Consider the following 22,486-nt stretch of genomic DNA (forward strand, 5'->3'; position numbering starts at 1 on the left):
AGGGCTGGGCAACAAACTCAAGCTCCTTTGACATTTTTTGTCTGTAAAGAATCCACGTTTTAGACTTATAATTCTTGACCAGTGTTTTGTTTTGCTCCATCCTCTGTGCTTCCGCATTCGTCCCCGGCCTTTATTAACCCTCTGGAGTCATATGGATTACTTTTGTAATGAATGGATGTGCTTTGGTACCATTCACTTCCACTATATAAAGCTTGGAAGGGCCAGGATATATATTTTTTGTATAATCCGATTGTGTTTGGCTGAAAGAATAAAGTCATATACACCTAGGATGGTTTGAGGGTGCAAATTATGGGATAATCTTTTTGAGTGAACTATCCCTTTAAGTAGCCTATTCATAATAGAAAAGAAAAAACACACCTCTTCTCAAGAAGCTACGCCATTTGAGGTAAACTCAAACTCCTTAATAATTAAGGATTCAAAGCCCTAATCTAAAAATGAAGCAATAGAAATAGTGATGACGCTTGCCTTGTTTTCATAAAGGACACAAAGTTCGTTTCCTCCAGGGGGCGCTGTGGATCTGACTGACTGTCTGGATGAGTGAGTAGCATAGGTGAGTAGGGGGGAGCCTGCAGATCTGGAGCCGGTAGATATCATACGACCCCAGGCAGTTTTACGCCCCTGTTGTTCTTGATGCGTCCAGTAGGGGGAGGCTGTACAGCGACACGAATTGAGGTATGTTAAATAATCTGCTAAAGTTATTATTTATAAACGATTAGCTAGATAAAGCTAGGGTAACGTTAGGTAGATATCAATTCATTTCTATATATATCAATGAATGGATGGGTCTATGGTTTTTTATATTTATTTCGAGAGACAAAAAGTTCTTGACGGTCAGGTTGATGTTCTGTCTGGCTCAAACTTAGCTAACCACGTGTAGGTTTAGCTGCCCCTAGTCTCTAATCACTTTAAAAATTCATTTTCTTTTTACATTTTTTTCCTTTTGTTGCCTGTCTTTAGCTTGCGTGAGATGGCCTCTTCTGGTAAGACCCTGTTTACTCCTTAATTGCATTAAAACATACTCAACATGGTTTTCTGGGGCAACATTACAGTAGATAAAAACTTTTTTTTTTTTTCTTTTTTTTTTACAGTCTATAGTGTGAACACACAAAAGACACATTTAGAATAGGCATATATGTATGTAAATCTCTCTCTTTAAGAGTTGACCTGCACACTCGCTCAAATATTTTGATTATTTCCAACGCCATACATGATAAAACCCACATTAAAAACTTTTCCCATATGGGTTGAATGTAGATTATGTTTTGAGTTGTTTCTTATAAATGAGATGATCTAATTATCTAATTTATATCTTAATATACATTTTTCTTAAAATAGCTTACTGTTACTTAATGTGGGTTTTATCATACTCTGTCTTTACCAAGTTTTCTTTAAAGGGGTGGTTGAGTATGATTTCACTTTTTTAACTTTAGTTAGTGTGTAATGTTGCTGTTTGAGCATAAACAACATCTGCAAAGTTACAATGCTCAAAGTTCAAAGCAAAGGGAGATATTTGCTTTTAAAGAAACTGCGTTTTAAGGACTGCAATAAATGGCTGGTAGGGACTACACGAGACATCACTAACCCTAAAATGTACATAAACCCCTCCCCCTGAACACGATTTATAGATTATCAAGACAGAATATGCTAATCAATGACTAGAAGATAACTACACATCAGCTACATAAATTCATCAACTAACCATTCAGAAACGTCCTGTTGCATTCTACATGTTGTCATTTCTTCTTGAGTCTCTCCATCTTTGTCTGACTCCGGTTTGAACATAAAAGGCTTAAAGTTTTTGAAATTTTCAGTGCATGTCTGTGTGAGGTAAAATGACACAAGCTGTTGAAGCTCCGCCCTCTGTGCCTCAGCAGCTCATTTGCATTTAAAGGAACAGACACAAAACGGTGCGTTTTTGCTCACCTTCAAAAAGTGACAACTTTAACATGCTATATAACAATATCTGTGGGGTATTTTGAGCTAAAACTTAACATACACACTCTGCGGACATCAAAGACATATTTTACATCTTGTGAAAAAGGGCATTATACCACCCCTTTAACTTGCATCTCATAAAGGTGTGTGTTTGCTTTAGCAAAAAATTTTAATCTCTCTCTCTAAACTTATATAAACTATAAACACCCATCTCTTTTTTTTAACTGAATTCCAAACCAATAGCTTGTCTAGTAAATAAACGACTTACAGAGACATACATGGACAAGATTTTAATGTCATTTTCAATTTTCTCTGCACAGTCCATCATCAGTAACTTTTTCCAAAAGTGTTCCACCAACAAGTGCCTGTGCCGTTGTACTTTGAAGATCAGGAGCAAATTGATGCAATCCACACTCACCTGACATCAATTCTGGGCAGCACACCCACAGTGACAAGATCAAATTCACCATGGATGTCCTTTAGAATGTTTTTAATGTTTAATTTTTTTATCAGTGAGTGAAAAATGTTTTACTTTCTTAGATTTTTTATCACTTTGACAGGAGGATAGAAAAACAGTTAAAGAAGAGTGGCAAGCCATAGGGGAGTCATCTACGGGAGTCATCATAAATATATTTAAATTTGCGAACAACAATATTGTCTCTTTCTTCTAAATGGCCCTTGGAATTTTAGAAAAGGGATCAATTGTGTTTGTCTGCATAAAATGCTATGTAGGACACTGTTTTGTAGCTGTATGACGACCAATAGAGAATAGTACAGCAGATATTTCATCGATGATACATATGATTACACAGTACTGTATGTCTAATGGGCTAAATATGGTTAATATCTAAATGTAACTTTATATAAATTCACAACAACATATTTCACTCAGTCTCCTGTATAACCTACAGTGAATATAACTATTCTACAGTAGGTCATATATCATTACTTGTCATCTGATTCAACTATGTGTATTATTAATTTACAAAAACAAATAGTCTTCTGTAGGCTGAGTGAGGAGAGTGAAGCCCAACTGAATATCTACAGATATTTGAATTATAAAATATAAAATATATTTCTACAGATCTACGCTGTAACGTTTATATTTAAATGAACAAAAACCACAAAATTGGTCAAAGTCTATGGACGGGACGGTTATTAATGTGTACGTTTCCAGTGTCGATTTAATGATGTTATTTCGCAGTATATCCCCTACTGGACGCATCAGGAACAACAGGAGCGTAAAACTGCCAGGGGCGTATAACTGCTCGTCCGTATTATCTTCCGGCTCCAGGTCTGCAGCCTCCCCATATAGGGATGAGTTTCATGCTTTAACAAACGCCCTGTCCTCCAGGAGAGTCCTTGCATGAACACTGTGTTCCTAATCTATCTAAGGACACTCACTAATTTATTCTACTCACGGACTGTGTGATCTAAGCTGCTGGATATCTCATCATCCCATGGAACTGGGTGAAGGTGGAAGTTTCAGTGTCAAAAAGATGGAAAAGGTATAATTGATCGAAAGTCATTTTCATAAAATACTTACAGCAGTTACAATTGACATAATTCCTGATCTGAACACAAAAGTCAGTCTATGTTGCATTACTGCTGCATTAAGAAATCCGTGTTTCCATGTTTATAAAAAGAGATGTTGCTGTATCTTCTGCATATTATACATTTTGATTTAGTGTGATATTAACGAACTTCAATGCCATTCTTTAATGTTACCACGGCAAATGTCAAAGGGGTCGAACTTGAATTGCATTGATGTCTGGTTCATCATTGTATTTGGCAGTGATGTCCAGAGGACGAGTGTCATTGCTAGCGATGATGAATACGATGGAGGAAGAGTTGAAGGTCACTCTCTTTTTGGGCCGGTCAGCGCGGCCATGCGACATCACAATGGGACGTACGGGATGTTCGATGCGGGCCAGGGGGCGGTCCTTAATGGTGTGCGGCAGACTGGCCAGGCGAGAACAAAGCATCTGTAACATGCACCTGCGAAACTGACCAATCAGAAAGAGGAAATACATTCATCAAGATGCACTGCACAAAATGACATACAGTACACATTCAGTAAGCTTTAGATAGACAGACAGACAGACAGACAGACAGACAGATAGATAGATAGATAGATAGATAGATAGATAGATAGATAGATAGATAGATAGATAGATAGATAGATAGATAGATAGAAAGAAAGAGAAAACTATATAAACTAAATTGAAGAACATGGTAAATGCAATGAAAAAAATTATAAAAAAATGCTAGTAAATTTCATAAATAAGTAAAAAGAAACTACGAGCAACACAATAATTAAATTTCATAATTAAACATTATGACAAGTATTTTCTTGCAAAATGTACTCGAATAATCGTTGTTTTATCTGACAATTTGCAAAAATTTGCTGACAACTTTATTAATTCAGGTTTACTTTTTGTACAAGATCCTGTCTGAACAATTCCTTATTTTTATAAATGAAAATACAAAAAATATGAAATATTTTTTTATTTCTGTATTTGATAACTTCCTTTACAGTTTTTTTTTATAATTTAAAGGACAAGTTCGGTATTTTAAAGCCCTGTTTTCAGATCGTTTCTGATGAAATACAACGGTTAAGATTGAAATTTGGACATATGCTGCTGGCCCGAGAATTTTCGGTTTCTGTGGTAGCACCCCCCCACCTACACTATGGCTGCATAGGTGCACTGGAACAATCCTTCCTAAAACGCATTAAACTTACCACAGAAACCGTAAATTCTCGGGCCAGCAGCATATGTCCAAATTTCAATCTTAACCGTTCTATTTCATCAGAAACGATCTGAAAACAGGGCTTTAAGTGTAAAATACCGAACTTGTCCTTTAAAGATAAAGATTTTCATGCCACAATTTACGGTACAACTAACTAACATTTTATACAATTAAAAAATCATTATGCCCCAAAAATGATGGAATAATACAGGTAAAATTCTGCTGAATCTAGTATAAAATTGAAAGAAATTGTAATTTTATTTATATTACTATTTATCATCATAGGTATTTTAATAATTTTATTTAAAATCTCAAAGGACTGAGTGACCCCTGCTGACCTTTCTGCTCATGAAGGCGTAGATGACGGGGTTGTAGGCGGTGCTGGATTTGGCGAAGAGAGAGGGAATGATGGCTACCGTGGGGGAGACGATACTCTTCCTGCCAAAGGCCTCCAGCATGGAGACCACAGCATAGGGTGTCCAACACACCAGGAAACAAGAAATCATCATCAGGAACATCACCGCCACTTTCTTCTCATATCGCAGAATCTTAATCGTCTGAACCGTCTGCAGATCCTGGATAGAGCGCAGCTGAAGGAAGAGAACAGAGGACATTTTGTCATAAATCTGTCATAAATTCATTTGGTAAAGCACATCACACGTCCTAGAAAAAAAAAAAACAGGTCATGACATTCAACCTTAGATTTTTTATATTGTGTGTGATGATAGTGACATTTTTCACTGTTTGGAGAGCCTTGGATTAGCAAACATAAATGAATAAATAATTTAAACAATATTTGTTTATTAATTAAATTTTCAGATACTGACCAGGGCTGCGTAAAGACCATTGCCAATGTTCTCTACAATCAACCAGTTTGATATGACACCTAATTTAGTAATGATAAATCTACTCTCAGATCATGATGTAAAAAAAACTAAGAAAAAAAAAACTTTAATGTTCTTTAATATTCTTGGCGTGATGGTAAAGGCAGCAGTATTGGGAACAGTAAGTCTGTGTTATTAAGAAGTGACAAGTTAAAAATGACTTTCTAAATTATTTCAAAATATGATTTTTAAGTTCTAAGAAAAAGTTCAAGATAGAATTTCCTTTTACCGTATTTATAGGGTAAAGAAGGCTAGAAATGGACAAGCAAACGTAATGATATTCTGGCAAATTTAACATCACAACACCATTAAAAATAAGCAAACATTAATTTAAAAACATTGTAAAAGTTGTTATCATAAATGTTTCAAACTGATTTTTTTTTTTTTACTATTCTAGAGGACAGAAAAGATAAAGAAGGAATAGAATAGACCAGAACAGATTTACAAGCATCATAAGAACAACTGATTTACAGTCATTTTAATACACATAATACATGCAATCTGGATCATACATCCACCCATTTGTATGTTCTTAAAAGCCATAACCAGTGTTGGTGTAATGCATTACTGATTAATTATTGTAATTCAATTACTTTTCCCTTGAAAAAATAATTTTTACTCTTAATTTTTTTGCATTTTTTTACAATTACAGTTACTTCTAATGTAATTGCAAATTCTTCATAGACTAACAATTCTATAGAAAACAGTGGATTTAACATCAAAATGTTAATGTCTAATGTTAAATTAATGTAACATTCTCCCTTCACTTTGGTCAGTTCAAGAATAATTTATGCAATGTTATATATATATATATTTTTAAAAAAAAAAAAAAAAAAAGAATTATAAGAGCTGTTTAATTTCTATCCTCGTATTGTTAAACTGGTCGAGGTGGATATGGGATTTAGAAAGTAATTAGTAATAAGTAATGCAATACTTTTAAAGAGAGAAATTAGTACAGTAATCTAATTATCTAATTACACAGTTTAAGATAATTAGTAGCTAGTAATTACTTTTATAGAGTAACCAAATAAAGTAATAAAGTGAGATTAAATACATAAAGTATATTTATATCGTGCAATCCTTCATTTGAGCCTTCTCAGATGGATGGAGCTTTTTCAGGATGGAGGAGAAAAGGTTTCTGCTGTATAGGAGATCTCTATATAGATGATAAATGTGCATCTTTTTCACAACTTAAAAGTAAGTTTGCACTCCCACAGTCTCACTTCTTCCGTTACTTGCAAATTAGAAATTATGTAAAGGAAAATATTTCACCATATTATTCACAATCTTTTATCTTCTAATCCTGAAACCAGACATTTAGTATCTTGTTTTGTTCAGGCTTTTACAACATCTGTAGGCACCAACCACCTCAAAGTAGGCTGGTCTACTGAACTGAACGATGAAGTGTCTGACGAGATCTGGGAGGAAGGCCTGTCGAGAACAAAGAGCTGTTCTGTAAATTCGAGATATAAATTAATCCAGTTTAAAGTTATACACCGCATTCACTACTCCAAAACTAGATTAAACAAAATATTTCCCTCCATATCTTCTCAATGTGATAGGTGCAAGATGGCGGAGGGGACCATTGGCACATTTATTTTGGTTTTGCCCTAATTTGTATGATTTCTGGTCTAACATTTTTGAATTATTTTCAAGCGCGTACAGAATTGACATTCATCCTGACCACAATCTGGCTATTTTTGGCTATTCTGATGTAATGGATACTATCCCTCATACTCTTCAGCAGGGCTGTAGTACTCGACTTGTATTCGCACTCGGACTTGTCTCGGTCTCGACCGAGTCCAGGTTTCTTTATTATGTTCCCAGTAATAACGTATTATTGTAGTATGCTTCCCGCACACTTCCGCAGAAACCTCCGTAGATGACGACCTGCGCGTGTATTATTTATTTTCTACTAACGTTATTACTTATTTGCTACTGCAATAACGGCGCATAGCTGAAATAACAGATCCGTCTATTCACTGCCGATCATAATATCAAATTGCTATATGGACTAGTGACTGTGAATATTAAAGACTGCTATCAAAGTCTGATTGTTCAGCGAGTCTCTGCAAATGAGTGCAGGTTCATGTACTACACATACTCAAGTAGGCTACACGTTCATCTTCAGCATTTCATCGTCAGATATGCTCAGAAACCCGTCAAAATAAAAGTTCGGTTTAACGTGAAGAAATTATCACAGATATATTTTACTGGAGTGAATCTATATTGTCATTTAGTTGCTCAAATGCTCAGCAGTGGGTTGGTGTTTGTATATTCAGTTCTAACACTGCAAGGTATCACCATTATGTCATCATTCTGCTTTCTTTAGATTAGAAGATTATATGATATCAAGGGGAATATCTATACTTAAAAATCCTGGGTGTTGTGACACTGTTTTTGCTTTTAGATCAACAAATAATAACCCAAAATGATTGTCTTGATAATGTCATGCATAAGACTTTTTCTTGACTCGGACTCTAACCTTTTTGGACTCGGTCTTGTCTTGGACTCGAACCTCTTTGGACTTGGTCTTGACTTGGACTCGACTAGTCCTGGTCTTGGACTTGTCTTGGACTCGACAAAGGTGGTCTTGACTACAGCCCTACTCTTCAGCATGCTCTAATGGTAGGCTTGATTGCAGCCAAAAAAGTAATACTCCTCAATTGGAAAACTTCACAAGCCCCTTGTTTCCAGAGATGGTTAAATGAGATGCTTTATATTATCCAAATGGAACAGTTACATTTTGGGGAGTTCTGCTCACAAAAAAGATTTGAAGCCACATGGGGACCTCTCTTGAGACTTTTGGAAGTTTAACATTTATTCACAATTGTGAATATTGTAATTTATGTTTATTTTCTCAATAATTATTTTGCATAATTTGCTGACTAGGCAATCTAGAAATTTTTTTCTTCTTTTTTTCTGTTGTGTGTTCCTGTTGTGTGTCTGTCCTGACTGTTTTATGCTTTTGTGTCTGTTAATATAACTTTAAAACTATTAAAAAAAATAAAAAAAATGTATTGTAAATTTAAAAGTAATGCGTTACTTGTTACTTGAAAAAAGTAATCTGATTACGTAACTCGCATTACTTGTAATGACTTAACCCCAACTCTGGTCATAACAGATTCCACGTAATATATTGCACATTATGTTCATGATGATAAAGATATATATTTTCCCAAGCTGATTGGCTTTAGACAGAGGTCATATGCTCAGAAACATAATGCCCTACTGAAGCTTCTTTAATTAAACATACAATTTGCATTCATTATCGTCACACAGCTGCAAGAACAGCAATAAAATTTGCTGAGTTTGACTGAGCATCTCTCAGAGCTCCTGCCATTGTGTAACTAAAACAGAACTGGGTCACCACTTGGGTGCGCAATGGTGTGAACAGCTGATCAAAGTTTTCTCCTGAAATAATTGAGTCAGACTGAAGATGGTTTTCCAAACCCAGTACAGTCATGCTGCTGACAAGGCACGTATAACACCTTCATTGATTCATTATTTGGGTAGATGATAAGGAGTGTGCATTTTTGGTTCATTAACATCAAGATTAAGGTTAAAAGGGAATGTGTATAACTTTAGTCTTTTGACAGGTCAGGTTTTACCATTTTAAGTTCATAATAAATGGCCCTTTGGTGGAATACATGTTTTAAACCGTGTTGTAAATATAAATATATGTTAAAATGTATACAACTCTAAGTGATCTCTCAATTTGAATATCTACCCATTTTACTAATTCATTCATGCATTTATTGATTCCCTGATTCATTAATGCATTTATTGATTCCTTGATTCATTTATTCAAGGATTTGTTGGTACACTTAACCATGTTCACTCATACAGAACAGGATAATCAAGACGTGAGGAGCTGTTCTGTACAACCCAGAGGCAGCATGATCCTCTAAAGTCAAGGACACTAAAGGTGCAGTTAAGAGAAAAAAAAACCTCAGAGCACTTTGTAAACCCTCCCTTTGTCAACAGAGAGAAGATGAAATAGTGAATGAAAAGAAGCAGTCTGGATGATTAAGAAACCCCTGCTGTGCGTTCTAGGGTGAATTTCGGAGCAAGAATACCAACACTGTCAATGTGTTTATGTAGTTTCAAGGGGTCTCGTCTGGTATTGTGCCTTAAGGGTTTAACTTTTAGTAGTATTATGAAGCTTCCAAAGCCGTGTTGAAGACATCTAAATTATTAAAGGTGTTGCCAGGTTTTTGTTTATGTCTCACTGGCTTTTCTTTATCGCAGTGGTGTTGGACTTTATATTGTGTATGGGTGAACTGATGCCACTTCACAACTGAGCTGTGCTTTTTTTTCTGTCTCAAATCAATACAATTCTTAGATTCAATCCAAATGCAATCTTGTGTTGTGCTGGTACATAGTCGGCTGCTCATCATCACTTTGTGATTGTTGTGGTTTGTTTAATCGATCCAGCAGTTTTACACTTTCCGACTGACTGCTGTATCTCACATATTGATCCACGCCATCACATATAAATATATATATTTATGTAGTCAGCCATCGATCAAAACAACAGATACTTCCACCAGAAACTTCAGCTAGTGTTGCTGTTTTGAATGCTTTCATGGGAATCAACCTACAAATGGCTTACTTGTGGCTGTCTCTGTACATAAAGCTGAGATAAGAGACATTATGACGCTTCAGTAAGCACACAATCATTTGTAGATCATTTTACAGCAGTCCTGCCCTCCCCCACCTGGGCGGCAGTGCGGCACACCTGATCAAATCTGACGCACAGGAGCTGCGCTGATGAAAACCGCAAGCTATTTACGTTCACAATCACCGTCTCTGCTTATTGTTTGAAAGCACCTTCAGACAATAGGCTTTTAGTTGAAATAGCCCCTCACACAGAATGTGTTGGCCCCATACACTGCTAAATCACAACAGCTTGACAGTGTGTTTATAGAAGAACAAGAGAGAATGATGAAGGTTAAAAACAGAAAAAAAGAAACTCAGGTGACATGCAAATCACAGGTCATGTGATGCTTTAAAATACAGTTTGGTTTGTGCCTATATATATATATATATATATATATATATATATATATATATAAGTGAAAAAAGTAACTAAATAAAAGGAGCAAAAGTTCTATTTTGGCAAATGTAAAGGCCTTTTCATGACAAAAGTGAAATGATTAAGGCTCAAACAAACCTTTCAGCTGTGCAGGCATTCTGGATTTCAGAACAATAGGACACAGAATAAATATTTTTTTCCACAGCTTAACTTCATCAATACAAAACACAAATGTGATATTAATCTAAAGTCATTTTTGCTTATTAGTGTGGTTGAATTGGATCATCGAAGGACAGCAGCAAAGACACTAAAGTGAGATTAAATACATAAAGTATATTTGTGTTATTGAAGGTTTGAATAATAATTTGAGTTTGCATTTCGCTGTTTTTATTTATTTTGAGGAATACTGAATCTGTTTTGTGCAAGTGAGATGAGTAAATGCATGCTCACATTTAGTCTAGAACTACAATAACCATCATGTTCACACAGCGCACACAACACGTCTGCACTTAAAGGGATAGTTCACCCAAAAATGAAAATTAAAGGGGGTTAATAAAGGCTTTCTGAAGTGAAGTGATGCGTTCGTGTAAGAAAAATATCCATATTTAATACTTTATCGACTAAAATAACTAGCTCCCAGCAGACGGCCGTATGCCAAAAGAGTAACCCTTGAGTAAGTTTCTTGTAATGCGTTACCCCAAAACTGTGTATGTGTGGTGTGTGTATGTATGTATGTATGTGTATATATATATATATATATATATATGTATGTGTATATATATTTAATATATATATATCATTCTCTCTTGTTCTTTTATAAGACCATGTATTGAAACAACCACCATAAATCAATGAAAAACCCCTTACAAAGTTAGGCAGCTCACAATATTTTCTATTCAGAAGTAGTGTGTTTGTAGCTTATCAGGTTTAAGGAGATATACATACTGTATAAATTATGCATCCAGAGACTAAGTCAGTGAGAAAATGACTTTTACTAGCATAAGCACACTGCACTGTAAAAAGTGGTAACCTGTGATTGTTACCGTAAAGAGCTGTTTTTTTTTTTTTTTTTTTGGAATAAATGTATGTATTTAATTTAATTCAGAAGTATTATTAAATAATATTTTTGACTTGGATAAAACCAGTTAATTTAGATGTTATAATTTTTAGGTTACCATTTTTTTCAGTCTGTGGCACACATAATTAAAGGAAAGTGTTTGCCTTACCATTTTCACTGTATACAAGATGTTTCCATAACAGTAGGCCATGACACCCACAGGGACAAAGAAGCATCCGAGGAGGAAGAAGAGAATGAAGGAAGCATCATTGGGATCTTTAGACGCCCAGTCAAGAGAGCAGCCTAACTGATGGACTTCCAGCGTGTAGCGGTTCCATCCCAGGAGAGGAGCTCCAGTCCAAGCCAAAGAGTACAGCCAGATGTGTGTGATGGCCCTCCAGGCCCAGGGGAAGTCAATGACCTTGGCATGAACCACACGGATGTAGCGCTCATACGCCAGGCCGGAGAGAGTCATGATGGACACGATACCTTAAAGGACGAAAAGAGAGATAAAGAGACAGCTGACCTAGATAGACAGATAGACAGACAGACAGGCAGACAGATAGATAGATAGATAGATTTTGACATTGTTTTAATGGCAATTAAGGACATTATGGGCACAAATTCCAATTATCATAATGTGTCCAGATGTCCATGTCCATGATCTGGACATGTTCTTGACAGATTTTGTGAGATTCACACATCTGTATATGTAAACTATATTATCGCCCATCTGCAACTATAAGGTATTAAGATATTGAGCTATTAAAAACATTAAAATCATGATTTTATGTTAATTTGCTTTAAAACAATATATACTGTGAAAAGTGTTATACAAATAAATGTAAATGCTAAACAATGTGCCGTCTCTCTTTTACAGAAATCAAGCTCCCAGGATACAGTCCTAAATTCAACAGATGATGGATCATAGTAATTGCTATCATTTCATTTTTAGAAGTAAATAACTGTATCTCAGAGTGGCAGTATACACACTCTGGCAAGAGACTTTCCCCCAATTACCCAGACATCCGCAGTCCTCAGTGACAGAGGCAGGCCGGTGGGGAGGCAGCACTCGCATTTTTCCTCTCAGCTGTCAGAAGTATTCACACAGACCTCTTTTTACATCACATAGAACTGTGCTTGGTAATTGATGTGGAATATAATGCAGGATTACACACTGGGCCACATCTCATTTTTATTTAAATGAGTCAATTCTCAAGGGGGCAAAAATTGCATAAAAAGCACAAAAGGAAGCCAATTTTACATCTAAATGCGTCAAATGAAGCAGTACAGAAGCAATCATGAGGGATGATAGTCTTTTGAACTTAGAATAACAGCAGGTGTGACCTTGGGGGCGCAGGTGCATAAAATGACCAACTATCTTTCAGAAATGAAATTACAAAGCTCTTCTCAAAGCATATCCTCTCACAGATGCATTGTTGATATTCTACCGGTTATTTCTGGTCCATTAAAGTGCCATTATCTGACTCTATTCGACTTTATCTTTCCCTGCAGCAGATGGACTTTTCATAAATGTGTCACAGTTGTTTACAAAGCTGCATCTTTGCTTTCTGTTGTAAACAATATCAAATAGGCCTAATGAAGCATACATGTTCTTATGACCATGAAGCTGTGGCAATATATGATATAGATAAGTTAGCCATACCATACATTTCCTTTAATTTGATTCATGCTGCCAAAAATCCCTTAATAACTTGAAGAGGATTGCATCAAATGAGTCAGACGATGATCATATGAGATCATTTGGTGTAGAAAAGCCAAAATGGCAGAGAATTAAGTTTCCTGCCCCTAAGATTTTTATCCAAAGAAAAAGACCATACAATCTCATACATCTTCTAAAGTTGAATATATCTCAACAACATCTCAAACTGTCCTCTAAGATCTTACCAAAAGACCTCAATGTGAACATTTCTCATCAAATTCTAACAAGATCAAATGTTTTCAGCTATGCTATCCAAAGTCGTTTAATGTTCAATTTATGTCAATGTGTTATCAACGCAGTGTGTTATTTCTCTTCTCCATATGATTACCAGCGATTCCATACTTCCATAGTTACTTAAAGGTATACATACACCTATAAGTTATGACATTACTCCAATGTGTTGACTTGTTCTCATAGCTTTTTAGAAGTTATTAAGATAATTTGTCGCGAGGTAGCAGAGATCCTGTCAGTCTCGCTGCGCGCGCTGCTGCAGTGACTTCAGTCGCGTGAGAAATTTCATGCGTCCATTCAAAAAGTCTCTCATTTACAAACCTGAAATAATATAAAGATATAAAGAATCACAACTTACTTACAGTTTACTGAATGCCTGGCAGTTGTGGTAAATAGCATCCCACACAAATAGCTAAAGGTGATTGATACACTGTGCGCTAGCCTAATTTTTGCTCTTTTAAAACCTCGATAGCCTATTATTATATAGGCTACAGTTTGGTCCTGTTTGGTTTCCGTTATAGGCTAAACCTACGCAGGTACCGTGTGTTCAATATGATTTTAAATGATTTTTTTTTTGCTTATATTTAACATCTGCTTATATGTGCTTTGTATAACGTTTTTTAAAACGTAGGCTATCCAATTACATAACTGCACCAACAACAACAAAAAAACGCCGTGACTTGTAAAAACGTTTTGTTCTTAAGATTTTCCCTGAGTTAACAGCAATATGAGACCATTTTAATGACAACTGACCAACAACACATTTAAAAAAATGACAGTTTTCAGATAGATCAGACAAGGCTACAATAAAAGACGAATAAAATAGCCATCACAAACGGAATATGCAAATCAACTGATCTGTATTGATGAAGTGATATAAGAAAAAAGAATTAAATTCGAAGTATAGCCAACTAAGAAAACTTATTCAGGTGACTCTGTCGATAGGAACTTATAAGACAGAATACTGACCGAATAAACTGTTGCTGAATCCATCCCAAACACATGTGGCAGAATTAAAGACCCATCCTCTCTTCACGCACGAGACGAATGTGAAATTAACTCCAGTGAGGGACACCAGCAGATCGCTGACACTTATATTTATTATTAACAAATTAGTCGGAGTTCGTAGTCTCTTGAATCTGCAGTAGAGAATAATGACGATGATGTTATTACAGAAGCCCAGGACACCGATAGATCCGATGGTGAACGTCAGGAGTTGATAAGTCTCATCGGCGAAAATATAGTTATAGTTCTCCAGGTTCGATGTTTCATTGAAAGAATTCATTTCTTTTCTAAGTGAATTTCCAGCATGGTCACTGAAACGCCTGAAGGTCAGTGACCCGATTCAGCAGCCCGTCCAGAAGGAATCAGGGCAGTCGACCAGTGTTTGTAGTTCAGTGTGTCAGTAAGGCTGAAGACGTCTCAGAAAAAAAATGTCACCTACTTCCAGAGAAATGCGTAAAAGTTCCTCCTGGATCCACAAGAGACTTCCAGCGTTTGCAGTGATTGCCTGTCACTGCTGACTGAGCGATGTGATGTTCAGTGTGTAGCGCGCTGTTATGAACACTGATCACAGTAACGGTGATGTTCCGCATATCTACTGCGCTGTTTTGAAAACTTTTGACAAGAACGGCGATGATGATCAGCATAACGTGCTGAGAGAAAAATAGCGGATACGAAAATGTGCTGTATTAATGCACTGTTAGGTCACTGACACTTAAATGAATTTCTGAACTAAACATTAATCACAGGTCGTATTACGCTGTTTTGACAATTTATGACTAACGGCAATAGCCTATTCTTTTTTTGTGTTTATATAGTCACGGTGATGCGCCGTATAAAACGCGCTGTTATGCTTTTGAAATGGTATGCTAATGTTAAAAAATGTTATGGCTGTTATGAAAACCAGTGACAGTAAGAGCGTTTAATGTGCTTTTCTAATCGTGAAGTTGTGCATACCTACTAATATGCTGTGAATGACAGTAAAACTGGAATGAACCCTACTTTAATATGTTCCATATTTAATAATTTGATACAAAACAAATGCCAAAGGTTATGAACATGCAAATGCAAGCACAGGTGATTGGGGAGCATCATCATAATCAATGATGCCCCTGCAGCTTAGCCGGTGAAGGTTGGTTCAGATGATTCACTGCTCATTACATGCCAGCTGTTAACATCACACTCATCTCATCCAGGCAAAATAGAGAGCTGCACAATTTTTTTTATCTAAAAGAACTGATTCAGATCATCACCGAATATATTGTTAGAACAGCCTATAAAAAGAAGTCTTATGCTCACCAAGGCTGCATTTACCTGATCAAAATATAAAGAGGAGTTAGACTGGGAAGAATACACTAAACTTGGTTAGGATTTTAAAATGACAAAATTATTTGGGTATTATTTTAGGCAAACTCCAGCATATAATTAAATATGGGTTTTATTGTATTACGCAAAAAAGGCATAGAAAATCAAAAAGCTCACAGGAAATGATATAGCCTACATTGATTACAATGTAATAATAATTTGTTGGTTCTCCCTTGTTTTTGATTACAGCAGCCATTCTTCTGGGCATCGACTCACTAGACTTTGCACGTGTGTCGTGCTTCACGTATTTCCAATCCTCCTTAAGTTCTTCCCAAAGTTAAGCTTCATTAAGACCTGCGTGACTTCTCACAATGCAGGTTTATAATTTCCCAAAGCTTTTCAATGGCTTTGAGGTCAGGGGACTGAGGAGGCACTTGAAGACTTCAAAATGCTGAGCATGAACACTTTCATTGCATGCAACTTTGTTGCATTTGCGGTGTGTTTGGAATCCTTATTGTGTTGGAAAATACACATTTGATCTGCAAACAGATCCTCCATAATTGACATTGTGTTCAGTAGGATTCCCAAGTATTGGTCCATTTTCAAAGTGCCTGCAACTTTGTAGATCCTTCCAAAACCTGCTGCAGACACGAGTCCCCAATAACATTGTTTCCCCTGCCGTGCTTAATGGCGCACGCATGCATTTGGCATTAAAACACTCCAGTCGTCTCCTACAAACATGACTCCGTGCAATGCAATTTAGACTCCAATCTTCCACTCTCCAGTCCTTATTTTCGTTGGCAAATGCAATTTTTTTGTTTGTTTGTTTTTTTGCAGTAGATAAAACTAATCTAAGAAAACTAATCTACTTTCTTTTCTGGCACACAACCTCTCAATCCAGCCTCTCATAGCCGTTGGCTTACAGTTCAAGATGAAATTGGAGGTTGGAGGTTTCATCCAGGTCTTTAGAAGCTGTTTTGATGTGGTCCCGCATTCAGGCTATTTTCATCTTTCTATCAAAATGCTCTCTAAATGATGTTTTATTAACAAAGTTCGGGAGGAGCACGTTCAGATAATTAAACCTAATTAAACACATGTGGAGCACATTCAGACAATCAAACCTAATTAGACACGAGTGGATCACACTCTGTTAATCAACCCAATCAACGAGGAAAGAGGTGTATATATATACTGCAAACTTACCTCCATTCGTTGACAGTTTAACAGCATCCCTCCACCACCCCATCTCCTCACTTCTCGTCCTAAATACTCTTACAACATCAGGGGAGTACTCTGGGTTCGGGCAAAATTTCCAAGCTCGGAGCCCTCCCCCGGACAGCACGCCAAATACGCATAATCTTTACTATGTTTAATTGTTGTAAGGGTGAACTCGTGAACCTTCCACAGCACTTTACATTCTGAATGGCAGTGGTCTCAGTGCTTTGAAATAATTTTGTGCATTGTGACCGTTCACATCCAGCACATGAGCAATATCCAAAACCGATTGACCAGATTTAGTCATTTCAACAATCCTCATTGGTTTGTTTATTTATTTGATATGAACAATGTATGTTAATGAACAAAAAACAAGCCGGATTATTGCAACATTGCAAATTAACATCCGTAGTCATCCGTAGGCAGGTACACACAAAATAACACAAATAGACACATTTTTTATTTAAGCCACTTTTTAAGGTGATCTTTAACATTGTAATATATGTAGAATATATTGTCTGGCTATGAGTAACCCACTTCTAGCCAAAATAACCTTGAATTTGGTTACATATCGTTTTTGCCAAAATAACTTGCGAGAGGTATACCATCATGTAAGCAAAGTCAACAGTGATTACAAGGTGTTTGGTTTCATTTCTTTGGCATGTTCTATGCGTAGCCTGTGGGTTGATGACTAGTCTATTCTTGGATTGCATTGGTTAGACGTCTATAAAATTTTCACTGACAGCCCAAATTTTGTCTTGTTTTAGCCTAGACGTCAGGGCTGTGTTTGGACGGCTATTAGATATCTTTTAAATGCAAAATTGCTTGCTGGGCATTTTCCTTGTTTATGTGAGGTTTTTGCTTTTACCCCCAGGAAAATTGAGGATTCACAGTATAAGAACACGAAAAGGTGCGAACTGTACAATTATTTCAGCAGTTTTCAGTCGAGACTTTGATCATCTAAGACAACTTCGAGCCAGTTGATCCTGTGCTCTTGCTGTGGTGTTTTTTTTATTTTTTATCTCTTGTTACTGTGAGAGATACGATAATCAGAAAAACATCAGAGAAACTGTTTTATAAGAGGTTCTCCTCAAAAACCATTCCTCATTGATGAATTGGGTCACCGTTATAGGAATTACCCTTATTTTAATTCTTAACATATGAATCATTAATTCAAATTACATGTCCTTATTGGAACAACATCAGATAATTTTTAGCAGCATTTTTATCTTCCCTGTCCAATGATATTTTCACAACTCCAATCAGTGTTTAGAAGTAACAATAGATATGGAGAAAGATTTTATTTATTTACAAGCTTTTTGGGCGAGTTGACTGAAATCAGCGGGAGTGGAAAAAAAAACATTAAAGGTTCACTGTTTTACCAGTTAGATCTCATTCATGCTTGTGCAAGCTCAAAAACAGTGACGCACATGGTCTGACGAACAACGTCAAATGGCATTGGTTAACACACGTCTCATTGCAGATTACGGTGATTAATAACTTACATTTTAGTCTGTTCTGTTTCTCACATCAAACTGCTTTAGAAGACTAGGAATATGAATCACTTTTATGATGCAGTCATAGTTCTAAAATCTTTGCTATATAGAAAAGAGCTGATAATTCAGGCTTGGAATGACATGAGGGTGAATAAATGATGACAGAAATGTTTGCACTGTAAAAAAAAAAAATGAAAGAAAGAAGAAAATACTATATATTTCAGTCTTTCTACATTTGATCTACTGTGTTTCTTGCCCATTTTTATGATTATTTTATCTAACCCTATTTCTGAGTAAAAAGATGCTTCAAAGTAAATCCTACACCAAATATTTAGTGTGTGTGAACTAATCTTTTACAAGCTGGCCATTTTTCCAAGCTTTTGAGAAAGTATACTTGATTTAACTATTAATTTTAACAGGTTTATGTGGCTTTTTATGTCACACAACATCTGATTTTGATGTGTTTGCAGTAATTACCTAGAAAATAGTTTCTTCCCCTCACATCCTCATCTAACTCACGTTTATGGAAACTGGGTCATTTCATCCTGCATCTGTTTTTTCCCTCCTCTCTCTCTCTCTCTCTCTCTCTCTTTCTCTGTCTTAGTCTCTTACTTTCTCTTTAATAATAAGCAAAATTTACAGTTTACGGCACAGTGCACTGCCTGCTGAATGGAGTCTAATTATGAAGACTTGGAATGTGAATGAGTTCCCACAATCCCTGCTGGGAATTAAAACTACGCACTGGCCCAATTCACTAACTCCCTCTCTGTCTTTCTGTTATTCCCGCCTATCTCTTTCCCTTCATGCACAAGAATGTTTCATGTAACTTAGTCCCTGCATCTAATTGCCATACTATGTTTAGGTGATGGCATGTCTGCCCTTTTTCAGGCTGATGTACCAGCCTTCAGAGATCAGACATCAAAGCTGAGATAGATGCACATAAACAACATCAAGAGAAAAAGTTTGAGAGGAGAATCTAGATAATCTTAGAGTATCCATTTGATTAGCCATAAAATTAGGTATATTTGTCTGTAGTAAAAACAGGTGAATCAGGGATTAATTATTTTGTTTTAGGAAATAAATTCTGATTTTAATGATTCATGTTTGATGGTGTTGTAAAATGCTGAAACATTCTTAATATGCCAAGTTGCTATGCTACTTGGCCTAAAGCAAAGTCACTTTAAGACAAATTAGTTCACTAAAACTCCACCAGATTTCAATAGCTTAAAGTGGTTCTTCACTGCTGGCAAAAAGGGTTTTTAATAAATCTTGGCTGAGTAGAAAGGTGAAAACATTTTTTAAAATCTGTCCTACCCAACCTGACTAGAGAAAATAGAGAAAAAAGGCTGTTTTCTTCCCTTTTGCCAAGAAAACTTCAACACCCATAATGCACTGGGCGTGTTACCATCCAAGGCCACACCCACCAATCTGCTATGGATATGCTCACACCAGAGTCAAATCAGATTCCTTGCTTTAGTAGGAAATACTTCTTGGCAAACTTTTAGTCATAATGGTGTCTAACTTTATTCATTGTAAAGCACAAGCTAACCACAACGGCAACCACAAAATGTCCAGCATAACATAACGTTTTCTAAATCTCCAACATAATTGAACATTTTAACAAAAACAAAACAGAAACAAAAACATAAAATAACACTTCTTTTTGTTTCTACTTAACACTTAATTTCTACTTAACTTAAAACTGCAGACTGTGTTATTTGGAATCATCCCAATGTTTTTGCACTGATGCTTTTGCTGATGTTGTTAACTTTGTTCATTTGTTTTGCGATGCCTGTAGTTCATTTTCTAAATGATTTATTTGTAGGTAAAAAATAGCCATCGATTGTGTTTTGTGTATGTGTGGAGGTCATATGATTTTTTAATATACATTGTTGACTTGTTTTAGGTTAGATTTACTTTCTCACTTCAATTTTCTCACAAAGTTAAATAGATTATTCGACACTGTACTTAAAATTGCATGCAAAAACTTGAATAAATAAATAAATTACTATTTAATTTAATTAAATACTATTTTTGTCAGTACATGCATAATTGTGTAACAGTGTCTTTCCAGTCCTAAAAACGCTCTTCTATTTTATGCATGAAAGCATGCAAATACTAATGAGAGTACAGTTTAAGAACACCCTTGTCCATATAAAATTGATTCATTCAAAACAAAGTTTGTGTTCACATATGCATTTACAGATACATGTGTTTGTGTACATTCAGGTCAATTTTTTTATTCCTGTGTTTCTCTTATACTTTTGATTTGACTCATTAAGTGCCTTGAATTTATATTAAATTTGTGGCTCAAATAGCTTAAACAAGTTGTGGCACAAGAGACATTAATTTCTCACACTGAGTGATCTTGACAACAGGCTCGAGGCATTCAGGACTCGTGTCTTCTGTGTCTGTGTGTGTGTTTAAGTCATTTTCTCCTTCACTGCGAGGCCTTTAAGGACACCAAGGACATGAACCACATCATATTCTGTGGGCTTATATAATAATTACAATGTTCTTTGTCTTCATAGAATGGGGGGGTAATTTATTTATATTACATAAACACCATGACTGATAAAATGAGTTGCAATTTGAATAAGCAAATGTAGCTGTCACCTATATCAAGGAAAAAAAATGCCCCAAAAAATACCATTTGCCTCAACAATTTTCAAGTCTTGCATGCATAATACAGCAAAAATGGAAAGAAAAACAAAAAACACAAACATTTCAAAGTAAACCATGTGTTTTGCAACCGGTTATCAATATTCTCAGAACTATCTTTGTGTCCTCTAAATTGATTTGAGTTCCAGGAAACAATTTGACCTTTTTCTCAGAGATTCAGCCTTTGATAGCTGTTTATTTGTTGCTGATAACAGATTAGATGATGTGTGAAATATTGATTCTTTTTTGCCTGCACTTTTAGGTCTTTGTCCGCATCAATTTAACTCACGATGATATCTCATTGGTTTCTGAGACTGTTGACTTTTAAAAACAAAACAAAAAATGAAGTAAATTCTTCCGAGCCCCCTAAGGACATGGTGGTGGGAAAAAAATATGAGATGGGAGGAAAAATAATAAGTCAATGCTTTTGTTCTCTCGCAAAACCTTGTGCTTAGAAAAAAAAAGTTTCTCGGTGGAACACAAACGTTTTTGCGAGGAAACACGCAAGTTTCTCTGGTAGGTTTAGGACAACATTTTTGGACAGGAATGTTGTTCCAGGATCAACAAAATATGTTGATTTAGGAACATCAAAAATAAAAAAATCAACATTTGACAAAATCAAGGTGACTGCTAATAGCCTGTAAGGTTAGTAAAAAAAGAGCATAACTCCTGCTAACGCTGTGGCAGGGAAGGAGACCTGAGGCCATTTTTTTTATGGATGTCAATAGAGGAGAGGCTTCACGCTGAATAAACTGCTTTTATGAAAACAGCTTATTTAATGAATCAATAGCCCATCAGAAAAAAATACTGGTTTATAAAAGAAGTCACAGACAATTATGCGACAGGTATGAGTTTAAGGCACTACTCATTCATTTCTATGGTATCTGCAAGCAGTGATTGACTATCGCACAACTCTGAACGAAATTCAATGACGACAAGGCTGTAATGTGATTGGATATCAAGGCACATGTGATCCATGTTAGCCGTTACATTTTCTAAAATGGTGGAGCCTCCGACCCTCGTATCTCTCATGAATAAGTCCAAGGCTGCGTCTGAAATAGCATACTCTCTTGGTACTTATTTTGAATAAGTAATTATCTGGACATACTACATTTGCCATATTGTCATTATCATGTGTCAGTTTCGTCGTTATCCGGGTTCTTTTTG

At 36.0% G+C, this 22,486-nt stretch overlaps 1 protein-coding gene across 1 annotated transcript; it reads right to left on the reverse strand.

The window, feature by feature from the left end:
* Positions 1-3,457: 3,457 nt before the first annotated feature.
* opn3 (opsin 3) lies at positions 3,458-15,032 on the reverse strand. The gene is made up of 4 exons (XM_084391165.1): positions 14,610-15,032; positions 11,856-12,175; positions 5,046-5,297; positions 3,458-3,962 (listed from the first exon to the last, which is right to left on the reverse strand). Exons 1-4 carry the CDS (start codon positions 14,923-14,925, stop codon positions 3,696-3,698), a joined length of 1,155 nt encoding a protein of 384 aa, XP_084247291.1. The 5' UTR covers positions 14,926-15,032; the 3' UTR covers positions 3,458-3,695.
* Between the last annotated feature and the right edge of the window lie 7,454 nt (positions 15,033-22,486).

Source organism: Rutilus rutilus (assembly GCF_951802725.1).
Source record: "Rutilus rutilus genome assembly, chromosome: 20".
NCBI classification, from domain to species: Eukaryota; Metazoa; Chordata; class Actinopteri; order Cypriniformes; family Leuciscidae; genus Rutilus; species Rutilus rutilus.

Coding starts and splice junctions, on each gene's coding strand:
- opn3 (XM_084391165.1), bottom strand. CDS start 14,925: ATGAATTCTTTCAATGAAACATCGAACCTGGAGAACTATAACTATATT. Junction 5,298..11,855: donor TCTTGTATACAGTGAAAATG/GTAAGGCAAACA, acceptor CTCTTCCTTCAG/CTGCGCTCTATCCAGGATCT. Junction 3,963..5,045: donor ACGCCTTCATGAGCAGAAAG/GTCAGCAGGGGT, acceptor CTGATTGGTCAG/TTTCGCAGGTGCATGTTACA.